Genomic DNA, 22,079 nt, shown 5'->3' with positions numbered 1-22,079 from the left:
TATTAATTTATAAGCTCTTTTCTTTACTGATTTTCTTGTATTTATATAATTTATTGTTTCACAGATACATAATCTGATCTTTTGAGAATATTCATTTCACTCAGAAGTTGATTTTTGCTCCACATGTTACTGTTTCTTCTCAGTTTTCTTTCCCCCCTTTTGTGTGTTTACTTTAGTCTCTGATTTGCCTTTTAGAGACTTTTCTTAGTATCTGTAAGAACTTTCACTATCTGTTTATATTTAAGTGTAAAGCACTGAAAATATCAATGAAAGTTTTGTGTGCTGAAGGAATGAGCCTCACAGACTAGTAAGCTGCACTGAACCATGCTTCTTGGCCAGCCCTTTTGTTTTTTCATTATTATTGAGATATAAATCATGACACGTACCCACTCTTCAGTATATTTGAAGTTGTGCAGTCCTTACCCCAATCTAAGCTTAAAATATTTTCATCTTCCTGAAAAGGAACCCTACACCCATTAGAAGTCATTCCTCATTCATCACTTTTTTCCAGCCCACATTCTCAGCTTTTGGGAACCATTAATTAGTCTCTATAGAATTGTCATTAAAGAAATCTCTATATTGTAGAAATAGAATCATACAATATGTGGTCTTCTGTGATTGGGCACTGTTGCTTTTCCTTTCAGTGATGGGAACGGAGCCCAAGGACTCCTGCACACTACTCAAGCACTCTACCACTACGCTACACTCCCCAGTCTCTGACTAACTTTACATGTTTTCAGGGTTGAAAACATTCATACACATGGAGGTAGCATATATTAGTACTCCACTCATTTTTAGAAAAGGCTAATATTTTGTTGTATGGATATATCATGTTTTATATATCCATCAGTGGATGGGACTTTTGGGTCATTATCACTTTGACTATTATGCATAATGTTGCTGTGAACGTTAATGTGCAAGCTTTTGTGTGGACATGTATTTTTCTTTCTTTTGGATTTACCAGCTGGGATTTTAACAGGGAAACTCAAATATCAGTATTTATAGATTTATTTTTTATCCAGGGCATTTTAGTTCCTGCAAATTGCTATGTGAAAAGTGTAAGCCTTCTATGGCTGGATGGGTTGAACCTTTCCAAAATTCTAGGGGTTGGCAGCTAAATCAACCTCCCTCTATGGTGGATACTAATAGTTACCTTTCCAATAACTATCTCTCTCACCTTCCTTAAGATCAGATTCCTAGCCAGGTGTGGTGGTGTATGCCTGTAATCCCAGCTTCTTTGGAAGCTGAGGTAGGGGGATCCCAAGTACAAGATCAGCCTGGGAAATTTAGCCGGAGTGTTTCAATATAAAATAGAAGGGGCTAAAGACGTAGCTCAGTGGTAGACTACTTGCTTCACATGCATGGTCCCTGGGTTCAACCCCTGCTACCACGGAAAAGAAAACAAAAACTACAGATTCTGATATTACTGGGGGTAATAATGTAGCCAAGTATAAAACTTCCCAGCCTCACTTGCAGCAAAAGGTAGCAATGAGATATAAGAAAAAGTCACTGGATACAGTTTCAGGGAAATCTTTTTAAAGAAACATAACTGAGATGGAACGTAGGTGTTCCTTCTTCATGGGCCCCTCTTTTCTGGTGTCTGAGAAATGGGTATCAAAGTTGGAGTTCCAGTAGCTCTCATCCTGTGTCCATAAACAGATTCTTGAAGATCCTAAGAATGGCTGACCCGGGCTGGACTGCCTGACTTTAGACTGTGACTTACTTTAAGGTCTGCTCCCCGCCACCCCAGGTGCTTGTGTTTGTTTTTTCAAGCTGGCCTCCAACTCAACGGTGGCAATCCTCTTACTTCAAACTCCTGAGTGCTGGGAGTAGGGGTACACTACCACACCCAGATAGGCTTCCTTTCCATGAGAAAAAAATTATTCTAACTTGTCTCAGTCATTATTATTTGAAGTATTAGTTAATTAGCAGCTAATCTAATTCCTAAGTGATAAGATTTCTTTTCAGAATTTTCTTCTGTAGGACACTATCTGATTACCCTCTAATTTTTATCATTCAGATTTCTTCTGGTTTTATTAAAGATATAGTTCATATTTCTCATTTTCCTTCTTTGTGGTAGTGGAGACTGAACTTGTGGCCATCACACTGAGTTACATTTGTTGTCTTTTAAGGTATGGTCTCATGAGGTTGCTAAATTGCCCATGTGGGGCTGGAACACGAATCCTCCTGCCTCACTCTCCCAGAGTGCTGGGATTATAGGTGAGTGACACCATATTCAGCTCATATTTCTACTTCTTCTACTGTGCAATTTTTAAGACCCCCCCCCAAAAAAATGCACAGCTTTAACTAACAACTTAAAAATTGGAACTTTACCTTTCCTCCCTTGCACCTTATCATATTACAAACTATTCAGGATTTCTCTTAAATCTCCATAATTTCTTACTCTCTGCCTTTCTCACTTCCATTTCAAAGAAAACTATGCCCTTGTGTTCATTCTTGTGTTCAAATTGTACCTCTTCTTTAAGTTGCAAAACTTTCCTTCTTTCTACTAAGACTACAGTTATTAAGAAGACTAATGTAGACTTACATCTATCATATACCATCAAAGGAAATTATAAGTTTAAGGATCATTATAAGTTGATCCCAAAAGAAGGCTTGGTGGTAAGTTGTACTAGGGTCTGAGTTTATAACAAACAAAGACCTAAAATTTCTATGCAATTTGAAGATATGATTTTAAAACACAAGAAACAGACTGGGAGAAAATTTTAGCAACATATTTAATAGTGGCTTACTATCCCTATAATAAAAACTGTTACTGCAAATTATAAGAAAAAGGGCAAACAACTCAAAAGGGAAATGGGCAAAAGAAATGAAAAGGCAAGTCACAGAAGAAGAAAACACATGAAAAGATGTTCAGTATAGTAAGGATCAGGAAACACAAATTAAAGCAAAGAAATGTCCTCCTCCTTTGACAAACAATATACAGTGAAGGTTACGAATACAGACTCTCCTGGCAAGTGCAAGGTGATGAGCTTGATTTCGGGAACAGAAAGAGAGAGAGGGCGAGGGAGGGAAGGGAGAGAAAGAGGCAGAGAAAGAGACAGAGAGAGACAGAGAGAGAGACAGACAGAGACAGACAGAGACTAAAATGGGTGTGGTGGTGCATGTGTAATCCCAGTACTTGTGAGGCCCACACAAGAGGATAGCTGCAAGACTGAGGCCAGCTTGGGCTACATAGTGAGAACTGGTGTTTTAGTTTTCTCATCTTCAAAATGGGGGCAGTGACAGTACCTCATTGTTAAGCTTTCAAATTGTTATTATCAAGTTATTACAATCAAGTTATCATAATCAAGTTATCAAGTTATTATAATAATTAAATAAGTTAAAATACAGTGCTTAGAATAGTGTCTGGCCCATAGCAAACACTACATAAAATTTTTTACTATTCCTTATCATACTAACAAAATGAAAAAAGTTTGAAGGATAAAGGTAATCTTAATCTGGTGGTGGGAAAAGAAATAAGTACATCATTTTAAAAGGACAATTTGACAATGTACACACTCTATACCAACAGAGAAGCGAAGAATATTATGTTGGAAATGTAGCATACTGAGAACACAGGCACATGTAGTGACATATATAATACACAGTATTTATAGCAAAAAGCAAGCCACAAAATAATATGTATAATACGATTTCACCTATATAAAAGCATTCAAGGGCTGGGGATTTAGCTCAGCGGCAAAGCGCCTGCCTGGCAAGCGCAAGGTCGTGAGTTCGGTTCCCGGTACCGGAGAAAAAACCAAAAAAAAAAAAAAAAAAAAAAAAAAAAGCATTCAAAACATAAAAATGGGTGCAACTACTAAGTTTTTAAAACAGGTTTGTAACTACATAAACTGTTAATGATTTATGTGGGGAGATGAAGAAGGAACTCAGCTTTTTATGTTTTACTGACAGTTATGTGCCACGTCTGTGAAAGTACTCCCATAAGATTATAATGAGGCTGAAAAATTCTGTCATCTGCTAGACTCATAGTTGAACAAGAGGCCAGAGACAAGGAAACTGCAGGAAAACAAAGAAACCCAAGAAAATTCATAGGGGAGGTTTTGGTATAAGCTTTTGGAGTCAATGACAAGCTCTTTAAAAAGTCTGCAAACACTAAGCCCAACACTAAAAGGTTTTTAGTAACAGAGATGAATGTTGATGGTGGATTATTTGTTCACAAGAAAATTACGATAAAAATGAGCCAAGCAAACCACTGCAGACTTATTTCTAAATATTGACACCATCTCAAGAGCCTCAGGTAGGTCCTTTAGGAGGGATTCCAAGAAGGCACTGTTATCAAAGAAGAGGACAACTCCATGCCGTTATTGCTCAGGAAGACTTCCAAACATAAAGATGGATGACAGCTGGGTTTGGTAGCACACTATAATCCCTAAACTCGAGAGGCCAGGCAGCAGGAAGTTAAAAACAAAAGCAAATGAACAAAGATGGAAGACAGTGATACTGATGTTCTTGACTCAGTCTACTGCCTGTGTTTGTCTCTTTGTTTTTAACAAAAAGTGTAACATGTAAAAATTTTAAAAAACTAAAATTGAAAAAAAACTTAAAGGTATAAAGAATGTATTTTTGTACAATTACATAACATGTTTGTATTTTAGGCTGTTATTACCACAGTTAAAAAGTTAAAACAATTTTGTATTTTATAAAGTTACAGTAAACTAAGATTAATTTATTACTGAAGAAAGAAAAAGCAATTTTATGAGTTTAGTATGGCCTCACTGTACAGTTTTTTTAAATTCTACGGCTGTGTATGGTAACGTTCTAGGCCTTCCACACACTTGCCACTCACTCACAGCAACTTTTAGTCCTACAAGCTCCATTCATATTAGGTTCCCTATACAGGCACATAATTTTAAAAATTCTTTATATTGTATTTTTACTATACCTTTTCTATGACTAGATACATGCAGATACACAAATACTGATGTGGGAGGTTTGCAGTGTAGGAGCAACAGGCTACACCATACAGCCTAGACGTGCAGTAGGCCACATCAAGGTTTGTGTGAGAACTCTACAATGTCACACAGTGAGAAAGTTGTCTAATGATACAATTCTTAAAATGTGAGACTGTATACCGAACCCCTGCCCTACCCCAAAAGCACAAGGATACACATATTTACTTGTGTAATGTAAAAATGGAAAGAAATGGCAATCTTACCAGATTTAAGAATGCAAATGTTTTGCTACTTAGATTTAGACACTTTCAATTCAGAAGAAATGGCCTGCGTTCAGCAAAAAAACCAAAAGTTTCTGGAAAATCTTTCATTGTACGTGTTAGGATACTAATGCAATGATGGAGACCACTAAGAAGCAGCCCTGAGCAAGACTTAACCAAATGACTTTTCATGTTTACTTGTGAGTCTGTCCAAGACCTAGGCTCTTTGTCTGGAGATGGACGGTGGACTCAGAGTAAGTGATCCTCTGTGAGTCACTAATCCCTACTGAGGCCTGTAATGGCAGACGAAGCTGGAAAGCCCCAAAGGATAAGACAAGATCACAGCCAAGGACACCTGGATCCGATCTCAACTAGATAAAGACTGTAGCCTGAGGCATCTCACTCCTGGGGGAATTAACTTAATACCTTTGTTGAAGAAGTCAGTGAGTGAGCCTGCCCTTTTTGTGTACTCCTCTCCCTTCTTTTGATAACTAAATAAATACAGTCCACCCAGAGAAGGTCTTGGTTTTAGCCCTGAGAGAATCTCAAATTCTGTGACAGGGCTGTGAGCCTCCTGGAGCCCTGAAATCATTCCATTTACCTCTTTTTATTTAGCCTTTGCTGTACACATGTTTGGGAGATTGTGGATCTGATCACTCTGCAATAACTAAGGGATATTATTAAACTGATAATGCAAAGCACTCATTTGAATAGTATCTTGTTACCTTAGTTCTATTTATCTATATCTTCAGAGTCTTGGAAGTCTATTTTCTAAAAAAAAAATATAATACTTTCAAACTCCAATGTGTACATCTTTGTAGAAAAATAATAATGTTTTTTAAACAATTTAATTTAAATGGATAAAAAAATAAAAGCACTATCTACTATTTGAGACTTAGCAGCATCTTTTCATGCTGCTGTATTTGAGATAATTACTAATGACTGAAGCTTAACAGCATGGAAGTCACATATAGTAAGTACAGGTCACTGGAAAGGCTAAAAACGTACTAACTGTGTAATAGCAATCTAAGAGATTCTGGAAGAATAAAATCTCTTCAACTCAACAATTCCCAATGGGGTAACTAAAACAAAATGGAATACGTAAGAGAACTAGAAGACTATCAAAGCAATATTTAGTGCAAGGTTAAAAAATAAAGGCTACTGATTTAAAAAAATTTGTTATCTTGAAAGTTTCTACACAATGCTGCAGACTTTAAGAAACTGGCTACTGAATTGGGAGTTTGAAGAAAACCTTTTTTTGGTACTGGGAATCGAGCTCATGACCTCAGCCTTACCAGGCAAGCCCTTATGCCACTGAGCTATATCCCCAGCCTGGTACAGAAAATCTTTGATCTTAAAAATAAATAATTTGAAAAAAAATTGTCATTCTACTTTACTGAGTTATATACAACCACTTATATATAAGTGCTTTGAATTTCTGAAATGATGAAAAATGTAGAATTATAGGAAACTAAGAAAAAGATAGAAGGATCATATTTTTTTTATTATTACCATAAAATAGAGAAGTCTAGACAAAAGAAAATGAAGATATACTAAAGCCTTTTAGGTATAGAAAAAACTGAGGAAAAAAAAAAAAGAAAAAGCTGAGGGAAGATGCTAGCAATAAATTCTCACATCATACAAGTAGAACTATTTCAGCTAAACAACCTATTGGTGCATCTCAAGGAACTAGATAACCAAGAACAAAATCCAAACTCAAGCTGGGTATGGTGATGCACACCTGTAATCCCAGCACATGGGAGGCTGAGACAGGAGGATCACAGCAAGTTTAAGGCTAGCCTGGGCTACAAAGTGAGTTCACTGTCACCCTGAACTGCATAGTGAGAACCTGTCTTAAAACAACAACAGCAATAGCAACACAAGGTCAACTTAATAGAAAGAAATGATAAAGATCAGAATAGAAATAAATAAAATGGAAACTAAAAACAACCCAAAGATCAATGAAATGGAAAGGTGACTCTTTGAAAAGAAAAGAAGAGAGAAGACTACTAAATAAAATATATGACAAAGGAGACAATACAAGTGATACAACCAAAATACAAAAAAACACTAGAAATTCTTATGAACAACCATATGCTAACCATAATCTAGAAGAGACAATTTCTAGACATACACACTTTCGCAAGACCAAAAAGGCCAGTAACAAGTATATAGTAAGACTGACTCAAAAATAAAAAGCCTCTTATCAAAGGAAAGTTTTTCAGGGTGACTCACTGAAATTATACCAAACATTTAAAGAAGAATATCAACTTTCCTTGTTATTCCAACATACAGAAGAATTTTTCCAAACCCATTCCATTAGGTCAGCATTACCCTAATACTAAAACAAGAAAACACACACACACACACACACACACACACACACACACACACACACAAAGAGAGACAGAGAGAGAGAGAGAGAGAGAGACTATTGGCCAATATTCTTGATGAACACAGATGCAAAGATTCTCAACAAAATACTAGCAAACTAAATCCAATAGCATGTTTAAAAGATTACCTACCATGATCAAGTGAGATTCATCCCAAGAATACAAGGATTGTTCAGTACTGTATATACAAATCAACATGATATATCACATCAATGGAATGAGGGACAAAAACCATATGGTGATCTCAATATATTAAGAAAAGGCATTTGGTAAGATTCAATATCCCTTTACGATAAAAATGCAGAATTTAGGAAGGAATGTATCTCAACAGGAAGTCAACAGCTAATATTGTACTGAATGGGGAAAAGGTGAATGCGTTCTATCTAAGATCTGGAACAAGATAAAGATGCCCAACTTTACCACTTTTATTCAACATAGTTCTTAACGTCTTAGCCAGAACAATAAGACAAAAGAAATAAAGTGCATCCAAGTTGGAAAAGAAGTCAAATTATAACATGATAGTATATACAGTAACTCCCTAAAACCCACCAAAATACCATTAGAATTCATCATGAAACTACTGAACATTGAAGTTGCAGGACACAAATCAAAATACAAAAATCAGCAGCATTGTTATATGCCAATACTAAATGATCTGAAATACAAATGAAGATAGCAATTCCATTCACAACAGCTACAAATAAAAATAAAACATCTAAAAATAAATTTAACCAAAGAGGTGAAATATGTCTAAGTGGAAATTATAAAATGTTGATAGAAGAAATGGAAGAAGACACCCCAAAAAAGTAAAAAGACATTCTGTGTTCACAAATTGGAAGAAACACTGTTAAAATGTCTACATTATCCAAGTAATCCAATGATTCAACATAGAGCTAGAAAAAAATTTCTAATGTTCATACAGTTATACATACCCCCCCCACATCTGCTCAAATAGCAAAAGCCATCCTGAGCCAAATGAAGAAAACAAAAAGCATTATACTACCTGACTTCAAGATATACTACAAAGCCAAAGTAATCAAGCAGCATGGTATTGGCAGAAAGACAGATACAGATCAATGGAATAGCACAGATAGCCTAGAAGTGGAGAACCAACTGACATCTGACAAAAGTGCAAAGAATACACATGTGAGAAAGGACAATCTTTTCAATGAATGGTGCTAGGAAAATTGCATATCCACATGCAGAAAAATGAAACTACATCCCTTTCTCTGATAAGTTACAAAAAAATAAACCAATGAACTAAAGATATAACTGTAAGATTTGCAACTTTGAATGGGCAAAGGATTTTTGAAAAAGAGTGCCAAAGCACAGAAGAAAAAAGCAAAAATAGACAAAAACAAAATTATATCAAACTAAAGAGCTTTTAGACAGCAAAGGAAACAATCAACAGAGTGAAAAACTATAAAAATGGGAGAAATATTTACAAACTATATATCTGACAAGGGGTTGATATTCAGAATACATAGCAAAACAAAAACCTGATTTAATGGGCAATTGATCTAAATAGATATTTTTCAAAAGAAGACATAGAAATGGCCAACAAGTATCTGAAAAAAATGGTAAACATCACTGATCATCAAGGAAATCCAAATAAATTAAAATCACAAAGAGATGTCATTTCAATCAAGGTAGAATAGCTATTATTAAAAAGACTAAAGATAATGAATTTTAGTGAAGATGTGCAAAACAGGGAATGATTTCATACTGTTGGTGGGAACATAAATTAATACAATCATTATGGGCAACTGCATAGAAATTCCTCAGAAAATGAAAAATGGAACTGCCATATGATCTAACAACCCCACTTCTGGATATATATCCATGGGAAATGAAGTCAGCATGTCTAAGAGTTATCTGCACTCACAGGTTCATCACAGCATTATTCACAACAGCCAAGAAAATGGAAACAAGTATCTGCCAACTGATGAATGGATAAAGAAAATATGGCTCAAATACACAATAAAATACTAGTCAGCCATAAAAATGAATGAAATCCTGTCACTTGTGACAACATGGATAGAACTGGGGATCCTCATATTAAGTGAAATAAGTCAGGCATGGAAACACAAGTACTGCATGATCTCACTCTTATGTGGAAGCTAAAACAGGTTGATTTTAGAGGATCTGACAGTGCAGTGGTGGCTATCAGAGGCAGAGGAAAGTATGGGTCAGGAAATAAGGAAATATTGATCAATGGGTATTGAGTTACAGTTAGATAAGTGCAAGAAGTTTTGGTGTGCTACTGCACAGTAGGCTGACTATAGGTAACAATATGCTATACATTTCAAAAAGCTAGAAGCAAAGATCTTAAGTTTTACCATAAAGCGATGTTTGATAAATGTTTGAGATAAATATGTTTAATCTGACCTAAACATTATTTAACACATACATACACCAAAACATCACATGGTTCCATTAATGTAAAATTTACTGTTTTTATATATCAGTTACAATAAATGTAATTTAAAAAAATTAAATTAAAAACAAAAAACTCTAAAGACATATGAGATAATGAGACAAACTGCAAATTGAATAAACTTGTAAATTTCAATGAAGACTTTTAATAAGGGTTCAGAGATAAGAGCATTAAAAGTAGTCACTCATCAACTCACTGTGGGGAATAATTCCTTCATCTGGAAAACATAAATAGTAATTCTCTACCTGCCAAATATATAATTTTTATTTCCAGTTAGGAAAGTAATTGAAAATAATGTCACTTATTGAAAAACAAAAATCAAAACTCCAAGTAACAGCATCAAATATGAGGCACAAAAAGCGCCTGCCTGGCAAGCGCAAGGTCGTGAGTTCGGTTCCCGGTACCGGAGAAAAACCAAAAAAAAAAAAAAAAAAAAAACAAAAAACAAATATGAGGCACACTTGAGTTCTAATTCAAGCTCTACTACTTACTAGCTGTATGATCTGAATGAGGTTCTCACGATCTGAATAGATCACACATACTAGCTGTGTGACCTGAATGAGTTTCTCTGAATGAGCTCTCTTTACATCTCTGATCCTCATGTGTAAAATGAGGACAATAATAGTAGCTAGGGCTGTATTACATGAGATTACATTTAAGATGCTTGACACATAGTAAGCAATCATTTAATACTGGTGATGGTAAAGATCTAACACTATTTCTAAAATTCTAAGTTTTATGGAGACATGAGGTATTAAAAATATATCTTAGCACACATTCATTTATCTCAGAAGGATGTCATTCTTAGTAGGCTATACATTTATGGTTTCCTCAAGTTAGTCCTAATTATTGAACTCCACATGTTCTTTTCTTTACATGTCTTCTGGATATGATAGTAAACCAATAAGACTAATATTACAAGTTATATATACAGAACAACCCAGCAGTGAAGATCATGGACCCTGGAGCCAATTCATTAGGTTCAAATATCATCTTTGTTATTTACTAACTGTACAATTTTGGGCAAGATTACTTAACCCTTCTGTGGCTCAGATTCTGCATTTCCAAAGTAGGAATGACAACAGCACTTAGCCTGTAAGGTTATCATAAAAATCAAATAAGGATATGTATATATCATCTGGTATATGTCAAAAAATATTAGCCATACTCATCATCATTACTCCTTAGAATCATTCTACCAAAAAAAAAAAAAAGATTCATGTCTAACCACTAGAATTTGACTCTGCAGAAGGAGCATAACTGATTTTTAAAGTGGTAAGTAATGCTCATGTATCCACAAACTCTCTAGTAATAAGATTCTTAAACTGGCTGGATAACTTGTCTTAGTATGATTAAGACAAAAAGTAAATTTTTGTTTGTTTTGGGGTTTTTTGAGACAGGGTCTTGCTACGTAGTTAAGGCTGGCCTTGAACTTACTATGTAGCCCAGGGTGGCCTCAAACTTGTGGCAATCCTCCTATCTCAACCTCCCAAGTGCGGGGGTCACAGGTGTGCACTATCACACCTGGTGAGCAAAGTAAATTCTGTGTTAAATCTTTCTAATTGTCATGGACACAAAGTTAGAGAAGGTCAAAATGCCTAATCAAAATCCACTCTAATCTTTCTCTGTTTTAAGCAAGTTTACTTCCTACCTTTCATCTGTATTACGAAGGGATGGAAGCCGAAAGCTCGTGTTTCTGTCAAGCTTTGACTGGCTTTTGGTCCTCTTGATGGAGCCTTTCAGGCGCTTGCTGAAGAATCCCTAGAAAGAAAATGCAGAAGATGATGGGAGAGAGAACCAACAAGGGACCTTACCCTCTGCACTAAATTTGCAAAAAAAAAAAAAAAAAAAAGGGTCTAGATTTTTGTCATAAAAACCTGAAACAGAATCCAGCTTTTAATTTTTAAATTTTGTAACTTGTTGCTTGAAACTACTTGACAATGTAATGACAGACTTTTTTTCTTCTGTGATAATCCTTTTGATAGCACTAACTTTTCATGCCTTGAAGGGGTTTTACATTAGTTATAGTAGAATATCTTCTAGTTTTACTATTTTAAAGAACACAACAGAACATAAGCAAATATTGTCCTTTCTATGAAGATGGTATCAGCAATTTCAGTAGAATTGGTAGTCACTGATTTCCTAAACTAAGGGAAAATAAGCAAAGAGAGTTTCCTGTACAAAGGACCTGAAGTCAGAAGATGATACTTGGTGTACTGGAGGAACTGACAGATACTGATAATGGAACAGAAGAAGCTTTACAGTAAGAGCTCCAAAGACTTTATTAAGTAATACAAGGTAATATGTTGGTGGTCTCAGAGTATTAAGATTAGATCTACATGACTTTGGTATTTGTAAAATCAGAATTCAAATGTAGATAAACTTTTAAAATGAAATACAGATCATCCATGAAATTATTCAAACAGCCAGAATTTAAAGAACAATGTGCTCTATAGTCTTTAACTCCTTCTGGCTTCCTGCCATTTCCATTAGACTATTTAAAGTTTCTTAAAGATATTCCTAGTCTCACCTGACAAGTAATAGGCACACAGCAACGTCTATTGAATAAAAGAATAAATATGAGAAGGAATGACCGTGGTCGCTACTTTAAAGAAATTTACAGTTCACTCTCTGGAAGATGAAAGGACATCTGATAGAAGCAGAGAGAAGGTTGGAATTCAAAGAAAAAGGAGTAATTCAAAGAAAAATATTTTGACACATGGAAGATGACCCTATCTTTAGATGAATATCATTGTATGTAATCTATGTACAACAAACATTTCCTTAAGGAAGAAAAAGAAAACTGGGCCAGTATCAGCACATCAAATCTTTCATATTCCTTTACCTATTACCAAAACCCAGTGTTATGAGGTAAAGACTATATTGTGATAAGTAAGGTATTTCTTGTCTAATAACCCACAACAATCCTAGTGACATAAAACATGCTATGTGTTTACTCATGGGTCAACCACAAGTGGCTCTGATCTGTGCTGTTCTTGTTCAGGGACTTTAGCTAAGGGAAGGTCCATTTCTTTGCTTCTACAATGGTCTCAGCCTGTTAAAGGTAACATAACTTACATATAATCATACATTGCACAACAATGTTTTAGTTCATGGTAAACCACATATATGACATAAGATATAATGGAGTTAAAAATTCTTATCACATAGTAATTTTGCTATATCTTTTTTAGGTTTAGATACACAAATATTTACTATTGTATTAGGACTGCCTATGGTATTCAGTACAGTAACAAGTTGTACAAGTTTGTAGCCTTTGATCAATATGCTATATCTCATTGTCCAGAAGTGCAGCAGGTTATAACATCTAGGTTTCCATTCAGGTACAATGATGAAACTGCCTGATGACACGTTTCTCAGAATGTATCCCTTTCAGTAAGTGACACATGTCAACAGTATTAGCTTCTAAAGCTTCACATCACTTTTGGTCTCACTTCATTGAAAAAACTTATTGAATGACCATACCCAATTTCAATGGGGAATAGATAATACAATCCTACCACACACCTAGGAAGAGAACTGGAAACAGCTGGTCAGTAGCAGCATGGACTATCACAGCACTTTACCATACCAAGTATTTTTTAAACACTACATGATGCTCCATTCATTAGAGAAAAATGGAAACAAATTTATCTGAATCAGAAGTAAAACTATTTAGATGACTACAGAAAAATGCTTATGTTATATTCTGTTGTTTTTGATACCTAAAGAGTAAGTGTAGAGCTGGGGTACAGTTTAGTGCCTTAGCATGCATGCGGCTCTGGGTTCAATTCCCAGCACCCCCTAGGGTATAAATCTCCTAGAAAATATCACATAGACCATGTTTTTCCCAAAGCAGTATTGTAGTCTATCTCATTATAAGTTTATAGGGATTGGAGGAAAGAGAAAAAAAAAAAAAAGGTATTTTAAAAAGTACAACATTACTTAGAAACAGCCCCTGTAATTGGTCTAATTTTAGTATCATTAGGGGAGTTCTTCAATGCAAAGGCTTTATTTACTATTTTCTATAACTCAGTCAGAACGAGTCACCACATTTTCTCCTAAGACTAGAGTACAGAATTCAAGTAGGATTGTTAAAAAGCCATTTGCCAAAGTGGAGACTGAATCCAGGGACATGACCAAGTATCATATATAAATATATTTCTAAGAAAAATATAGTTAGCAGCTGACTGAAAATGTCATTATATTTACCATCTAACACTTCAACTTTTTATGGCATTTATTTGAATTATACTTCAGATGTTAATGCATTTATTTAATGAAATGTATTTTATGCCTATGTATCATATGTAACTATGCCAGGAGTGACAAATGACTCAAATATAAACACACATTCTGTCTTATAACTTAACATAGGCATTTATATATATATATTTGTATATTGGCCAACGCTGAGGAATCTCTGATCACAAGGATGTATCAATAGCAACTTCTAAAAAAATATGAAACCATTTCAAAAAACAAATAAATAAAAGAGAATAGATTATCCAAGGACTGTGGCACAACTATAAAAGTAAGGTGCAATGTATATTTAATGGGAACACCAGAAGGAGAAAAAAGGAACAGAAGAAATATCTAGAATAATAAAGACTGGACTTTTTCCCATATTAATGTCAGTAAACCACAAACCCATAGAAAGTGCCAAATTGCCAAAACAAACAAACAAACAACCACTACATTTAGGCATATTTTAAAGTAGAGAAAAATGAAAGATTAAAAAAAAAACCTGAAAGAAGAGATCAGGCTTGGAAAAACCACTTTATGAACAGAGGAGCAAAGATAAGAATTATATTTGATTTTGTAGAAATCTTGGAAGCAAGAGAGGGAAATAAAATATTTTAAGTGTTGAGACTAAAAAGCCAAAAACCAAAACCACCCTAGAATTCTACAGCCTGCAAAAATCACTCCTCAAAAGTGAAGAACAAGTATGTTTTCAAACAAAAATTGAAGGACTATGTTGTCAATAGACATGCTTGGCAGGAAATGTTAAAAGAAATTCCTTAGAAGGAAAATGATATAGGTCAGAAACTTGGATCTCCCTATAGAGAAGAAGACACTGAAGAAGGAAAAAGTGGAGGAAAAAGAAAACTTCTTTTTAAAAAAAGTAAAAGTAGTAATATAATTGATATGCCATGAAAAGAGAAAAATGGAATCAAATAAAATACTCAATTAAAACTATGAAAGTCAGAGAAACAGTGACAGACAAAAACAGAGCACAGAGCAAGGGTAACAAATAGAAAACAGCAAGAAATATGGTAGACAGTGATCTATGTCAATAATCACTTTAAATGTCAAGAGTTTAAATGTTTGTACGAATGCAAAGGCTATTGCCAGAGTAGATCAAAAAACAAACCATACGCTGTCAAAAGAAGCCCACATTAAGTAGAAGTACACACACACATAATTTAAAAGATATACCTGGCCAACACCAACCAAAAGAAAATAGAAGTGCTATATTAATTTCAGAGCGAAGAGATGTAAAAGCAAGGAAAATTTCCAAGGATTAAGAAGGGTATTACACAATCATAAAAAATCAATTCTCCAGAAAGACATGATAATATTTAGTACATGTGCCTAACGATAGAACATCAAGGAATATGGGGCAAAAACTGGCAAAGAGATGTCCTATTTATGGCTGGAGACTGATATCTGTTATGGCTTATATTTAGATGTCCCTCCAAAGCCTCAGGCACTCATAAAGTGGGGTGGGGCTTTTGGGAGTGACTGGATCACGGGTGTGTGACACTGGGTCATGGGTATGTGATAAGGGATTAGTTCACTGATTGGGTGAGGATGATGAATTCCTGAAGAGGGAAGCCTCACCCTGGGTGTGAGTGGCACCAACCAATAGGATTGTAGCCTGGATGGAATGAAATGGGAAAGAAGAAGGAATGCTTCCTGCTTCCTGCCTGCCATGCCATGAACTGTTTCTCTTCTACCATGCCCCTCTGCCAAGTTGCTCTGCTGTGAAGCCAGGAAACCTCCATAAACTGTGAACTGAAATAAACCTTTCCTCTTTTAACTTGTGGGTACTGGGAATTTTGTCCTAGCAATGAGACAGTAACTAAGATGATACAGCTTCTATTAGAAAGAAGCAAATTGAGCACGTAGAAATCAGTGAGTGCATAGCTGGACTCAACTGCACTATCAATCAACTGAGTGTAATTAACATCTATAGGTTATTTCATCCTATAATAGCAAAATACCTGTGTATAATCTTCTCCAGGTCACAGGGAATATTCAAAAGAGAGACCAAATTCTAGGCGATAAATCATAGTTAAACAAATGTAGAAGAATACAATATCTGATTTCAGATAACAATGGAATTAAACTATTAATCAGTAACAGAATTATGACTAGAATAAAATGACACAATTCTAAATAATATATGGGTCAAAGAAATAGAACATTAAAAAATACTTTCAACTACTTGAAAATAAAACCATTACACCTAAATTTGTAGGATGTAGTGAAAACAGTATTTAGGAAGGAATTTATAGTGTTGAATATATGAATTAGACAAAAAGAAATATCTAACTAAAATCAGTAATGGAAGTTTTCACCTTAGGAAACTAGAAAAAGAAGGAAAAAATAAAAGAAAGTGCAAGAAAAGAAAACAAAATTTAGAACAGAAATCAATGAAACTGAAAACAGAATTATCTCAATTGAGAAAAATCACTAAACCCAAAAGGTGCTTTCTTGAAATGCTTAACAAAACTGGTAAGTCTGTATCTAGGCTAAGAAAAACAGAACACAAATCTCTAACGTCAGAAGCGAAAGGGGGGACATTACGACAGATTCCCATGAACATTAAGATGATAATAAAGCAAAACAAAACCCCCTACAAAGAATTAATAACTAATTACATTTAAAAATAGAAAGCATCAGGTTCAGATGATTAATTAGTGAATTCTACCAGATATCTAAGGAAGAAATTATACCAATTTCCCATCTTTTTTTCAGAAGATAGAAGCAGAGAAAATATTTTCTCAGTTTTAGATTCACAAAAATGAATAGACAAACAACAACAATGACCAGAAACTGAAGGTACAAAAAGTTCGCACAGATTCTCTGGCCCACAAGTAATGTCACTTCTGTTACCAACATCCCCACCACAGCAGGGCACGTGTTACAACTGATGAATATGAATGTGCACTGACATTATTACCCCAACTCGACGGTTTGATGTCAACCTAATGGTTTTGGACAAATGTAGGATGCTACTCACATGTACAGTTGTGTGATAATACAATTACAGTATGATGCAGAATATTTTTACTGTCCTCAATAGCCTCTGTGTCCCACCTATTTACCCCTTACCATGCAACACCCCAATTCCTGGCAACTGCTGACCTGTTTTACTGACTCTATGGTTTTACTCTGTCCAGAATATCGGGTGGTGGGACTCACATAAGTAGGTAGAATTTAGATTGGATTGGCTTCTTCTACTTAGTAATATGTATACATTTAAGTTTCCTCTAGGTTTCTTCCCTTTCCCTTTCCCCTCCTCCCGTTTTGTTGTTGTTGTTGTTTTTGTTATTTGTTGTTGTTGTTTTGCTTTTCACTTTTAGAAGGTTCTACTGAGATGTCCTCAAGCTTAGAGATTCTTTCCTCACCTGTGTCCTCTCTAATAAACTCATAAAAGACATTCCTCATTTCTGTTATAGTAGTTTTAATCTCTTGCATTTCTTTTTAGTTTCTTTTTAGAATTTCCATCTTTCTGTTTATACTGCCCATCTGTTCTTACATGCTGTTTACTTTATCCATGAGAAGAGCTCTTACCATATCTAATTGTTTTAAAATTATTGATCTGACAATTTTAATGTGTGAGTCATATCTGAGTCTGGTTCTGATATTTGCTGTCTGTTTAAAATGTCTGCCACCGTTTAGTATGATTTGTAACTTTTTCTTGATAGCTGGGTGTGATGCAGTGGTGAAAAGAATTGTGGAAATAGGCCTTTTAGTAATGAGGTTCTATGGTGGGGGAGGTGGAGCATTCTCTAATCCTATGCTTAGGTCTCAGATTTCAGTGAGCCAGGATGCCTGGACTGTGGACTTCCTAGATGCTTCTCAATACAAGCCTGCCTAGTTTAGGTGTGATTGGTAGGCTACAGAGGGCTCAAGTCCTTTATTTTCCTTCCCCCAGGATAGTTAGGCTCTAATTCAATAAGTTTTTCTAAGGGCAAATGTTGTTAAGGACAAAATGCTTTTTGTATTTCAAAATGATTTCTTTTTTTCTTCTCTTGCAGAAGGTTGAAGGGGATTTTTTTTCTGATATTCACTGTAAGAACCTAGTACAATTTCAAGAGGTAAAACTCAAAAAAGTGACTCCCCCTTCTCTTGGAGTTTTTACCTTTTGGCTTTCTCTACCCTGAGCCTCCAGCAATTCATCAAATACAGTTCAAGTTTCCCTCACAGGAAACAAGCTTTACCTTTGCTAAATACATATCCGATAATTACATACGTAAATGATAGTTGTTTTAGGGATACAGATAAGAGAAAATTTAAGATAGCACAGTGGTCAGTTTATGGGAAGTAGGATAATCTATTATAAAATGCTGTTTACCTCTTGATGTTAACGAAAACATAGCTTTAAACCTGAGAATACTGTTTCCCTTAGAACACTATTTGGTAGAAGTTTTTCATTCCCTGTTTCCAGTGTTCAGTGGTAACTAAGAAAAAGAATCTGGGCTTTTCCTAATTTATCATGACTGTTTCCAAACCATTATTTCATTAAATCATAGATGGAAGTAAAAGCCATCTTAACAGTTATTTGGTTAAGATACTTGGTTAAGTTACTTGGTTAATCTCTCTCTAAGTCTTAACCAGTTATATTCTTCTTTCTGACTTTTCTCCCTCGCTGCATAACTTTTATTTATCTACTCTCCTTATCCCGGCCATCTCATCTTCATCCTCACAGAACCTCCGGTCAACTGACTACCTTTCCTGTTCCTTTTTATCCTCCCATTCTCTTTTCCTTTTCTATCCAACCTGGATTCCACTGACAATCACTTGACGTTATTCAGTTACTAACACTCCCTTCCTCATTCTCTCCTTTTGTTCCATACTGGGGACTGAACCTAGGGCCTTCATACGTTCTCAGCCTTTTTTTGAGACAGGGTCTTACTAAGTTGCTAAGTTACTAAGTTGTCCAGCCTGGAGTTGAACTTGTGATCCCCTACCTCAGCATCCTGGAGTGCTGGGATTACAAGTATGTACCACCATGCCCAGCACCCTCCATTTTCTTATTAAACAACTATTCAAAATAAAAGATCAAAATTGGGTTAACATTAACATGTTGTTCAGGAAGGCCACGTAAGGGTATATACTGATACCACCAAGTGACAGTTCACCTTAATTGCCAACTTGATTAGATTAAGAGATTCCCTCAAGAGGTGACTGGGTCGAGAGGGTGTTAACCTTTCATTGATGAGTTCATAGCTGAATGGCCTAATAGGAGGTAGGGCCTACAAGGAGGCAGTAAGTCATGATGTGTGTCCTTGGGAACTGTATGTGGCCCCTGTCCTTTTCCTTTCATGTTATTCTTGTTTACTCTGCTTCCTAATGGCCAAGAAGTGTGCCGCTTTCTTCCCCCATTCCTTCCAGCGTGATGCTTCTGCCTTGTCACAGGCCTAAAAGCAATAGAACCAGCTGACTGTGGAATAAAACCTCTAAAACTATTAGAAAAAATAGATTTTTCCTTCTTTAAATTATGTATGTAAGGTACTTTGTCCCAGCAATGGAAAACAGACTAAAACACATCAAGAATTCACTATCATTTAGCTTAGCTTATTTTTTAAGTATCTCTCTGTCCCAGATCAACTATGCACTGAATCTTTCAGCAAAACTACCTGATTGGGAAAATCTGACTATCGGCTGTGCTTAACTGCCCACTGCCCGCTCCTGAGCAAGTCTTTATGTACAGGGTACCATGCTGTGTACCATGCAATACTTCTGTCCTGGCTACATATGACTCCTCTAGAAGTAGAAAAGCAGCGTAAATGTTACTAAAAGCGTTGGGCGTGGTCCTAGTAGGAGTTCTGTCTATAGTATAGAGTATAATCTAGTTCATTACTAGTGTAGCCTGATCTTTGTACATTCTTTGCTTCATATTTTAAACTCCAAAAGCTGCTAATTCTCTTATTTACCTCTGCTACTACTCATACTCTCTCCAAATCATCCTTTCAGATTTAGTTTGGGCATCATCTCTTTTAGGGTACTTTTTTTTGGTGGTTCTGGAATCACACCCAGGGCCTTGCCCATGCTACCAGAGGCAAGCACTCTACTACAAAGCCATATGCACAGCTCCTGGGGGGTCTTTTTTGACAGGCTCTGACCCTGCTCTAGATCAGATGCCCTTCTTACATGCTTTCAAGTACTGTATCTATAAATAGAGCTAGCCTTACATTTAGCTCACTGCATGTCCTCTTTATGTGCTGTCATTCTTCCCCTCAGTGTACTCTGAACTCCCTCAACATAGGGATTAAACAATCTTTTTATTCTCTAGGAAGCTCTGAAATCTGGCATTCAGTAGGGCTCAATGAATGTTTTTAGAACTAAAATAAAACAGGTAATGAAAAGAATAAAAGTTATTGTGGTAATTGTGCTGTATAAGTGCCAGTGTGGGAACATCAGTGAGCTCTGATTCAGAAAACCTGGTTTTAAAACTTGGCTCTAATTCTCCACCTACTAAATGACCGTGGACTAATCACAACTTCTAAGTTTCAGATTATCACGTGTGAAAGAAAGATTTAAAAATCCTCTTCTTAATTTCAAAAATAAGATAACTGAATTTGAAAATCTTACCATCACACAAAAGGAAGGGAATAAAACTATAAATAATTTCCATAATAGCAGAGATCTGTGGAGTTCTATTCAGTGATGTGTCTCCTAGCGCATACAGTGATACTTGGTGTATCAGAGTGCTCAGTGAACGTTTGCTGAATGAATGGATTTACTGAAGACTTTCTGTAATCAGCATTGGCTAGAGGTGCTTTAAAATGTGTAATATTTTAATCTATGAAACAACTCCATGAAGTAGGGATTCAGTAACTTGCTTTAGTTAACACAGTTAATAAAGATTTAAGCCCCGTATATTAATATTTTAAGCATTTCATTCATTTCTACATTTACTGAACGTCTATTATTTGTCATATACGTGAAACATGTTACACCCCTCAGTGAATACAACAAAAATCCTTGCTTTCATTAAGCTTATACACTAGTAGGAGACAGACAATACATAAAGAACATAATAAATAAATACATAAATGATAACAGACATGTCACGGGGTTAATGATATTAAGCAATCAGGGTCAGCCTTATAGAAAAGAATTACATTAGAGTAGAAACTCGAACAAAGTGATTTCATCTGAAGATACTAGAGGGAAAGCATTCCAGGCAACAGAAACAGGCTGGGACAAGACTCTCTGGCTAAAGCATGCCAACTAAGTTCCAGCAAAAGCCAAAAAGTCAGTGTGGCTGGAGTGAAGGAAGTGACAGTGGATAGTGGGAAATAAGGTCAGAGAGGCAGCAAGGTGAGGGTGGGGGGTGGTCTCAACAGTGATCATGAAAGTGGCGATGGTGTTGCAGATCCTGCAGACCATTGTGAGGTCCTCACCTTTTACTGTGACTGAGAGAAGCCAAGTCCAAGGAAATTGACAGTAAGAGAGAAGAAAATTTAAAGCAGTCATAGGTAAGTATTTTCTTTTCTGAGAGAAATACTTTTAGCTATGAAAATAGAAATGTGTACTGATTTAATATGAAGTTTAAGCAAGAAGGTGTAATAAATGAACAGTTCATTTTCTTTATTAATGATTGATCCCATCTCAACAGCCAAGACACAGAGAAAGCATATGACTTTCCTAGGGTTGCACATCTACTAAATGGCAGAAAACATCAAGTGCAGGTAGTATGATTACCGAACTCTTGCTTTTTAACACTATGGTACACTAATTCTCCACGGTTTAATTTCTCTTAAAGTAGTCTAAGCACTATACTTATTTTCCCAAATATACTATAATGTAGGCACAAATCTTACCGAATTAT

General features: G+C 35.6%; 1 protein-coding gene across 10 annotated transcripts in view; it reads right to left on the bottom strand.

Annotated features, from left to right (window-relative positions):
- The window catches only part of Rasal2 (RAS protein activator like 2), a 302,028-nt gene that overhangs the window by 51,855 nt on the left and 228,094 nt on the right, over positions 1–22,079 (bottom strand). For all 10 annotated transcript variants that reach the window (XM_013521043.1, XM_005374927.2, XM_005374926.2 and 7 more), the window contains one exon: positions 11,661–11,770. In XM_013521043.1, the coding sequence (XP_013376497.1) occupies positions 11,661–11,770 (110 nt within the window). The remainder of the gene's footprint in view (positions 1–11,660; positions 11,771–22,079) is intronic.

The sequence above is a fragment of the Chinchilla lanigera genome, unplaced genomic scaffold (assembly GCF_000276665.1).
Source record: "Chinchilla lanigera isolate Chin_1 unplaced genomic scaffold, ChiLan1.0 scaffold00005, whole genome shotgun sequence".
Taxonomy (NCBI): Eukaryota; Metazoa; Chordata; class Mammalia; order Rodentia; family Chinchillidae; genus Chinchilla; species Chinchilla lanigera.
This window is presented reverse-complemented; position numbering and strand designations above follow the sequence as displayed.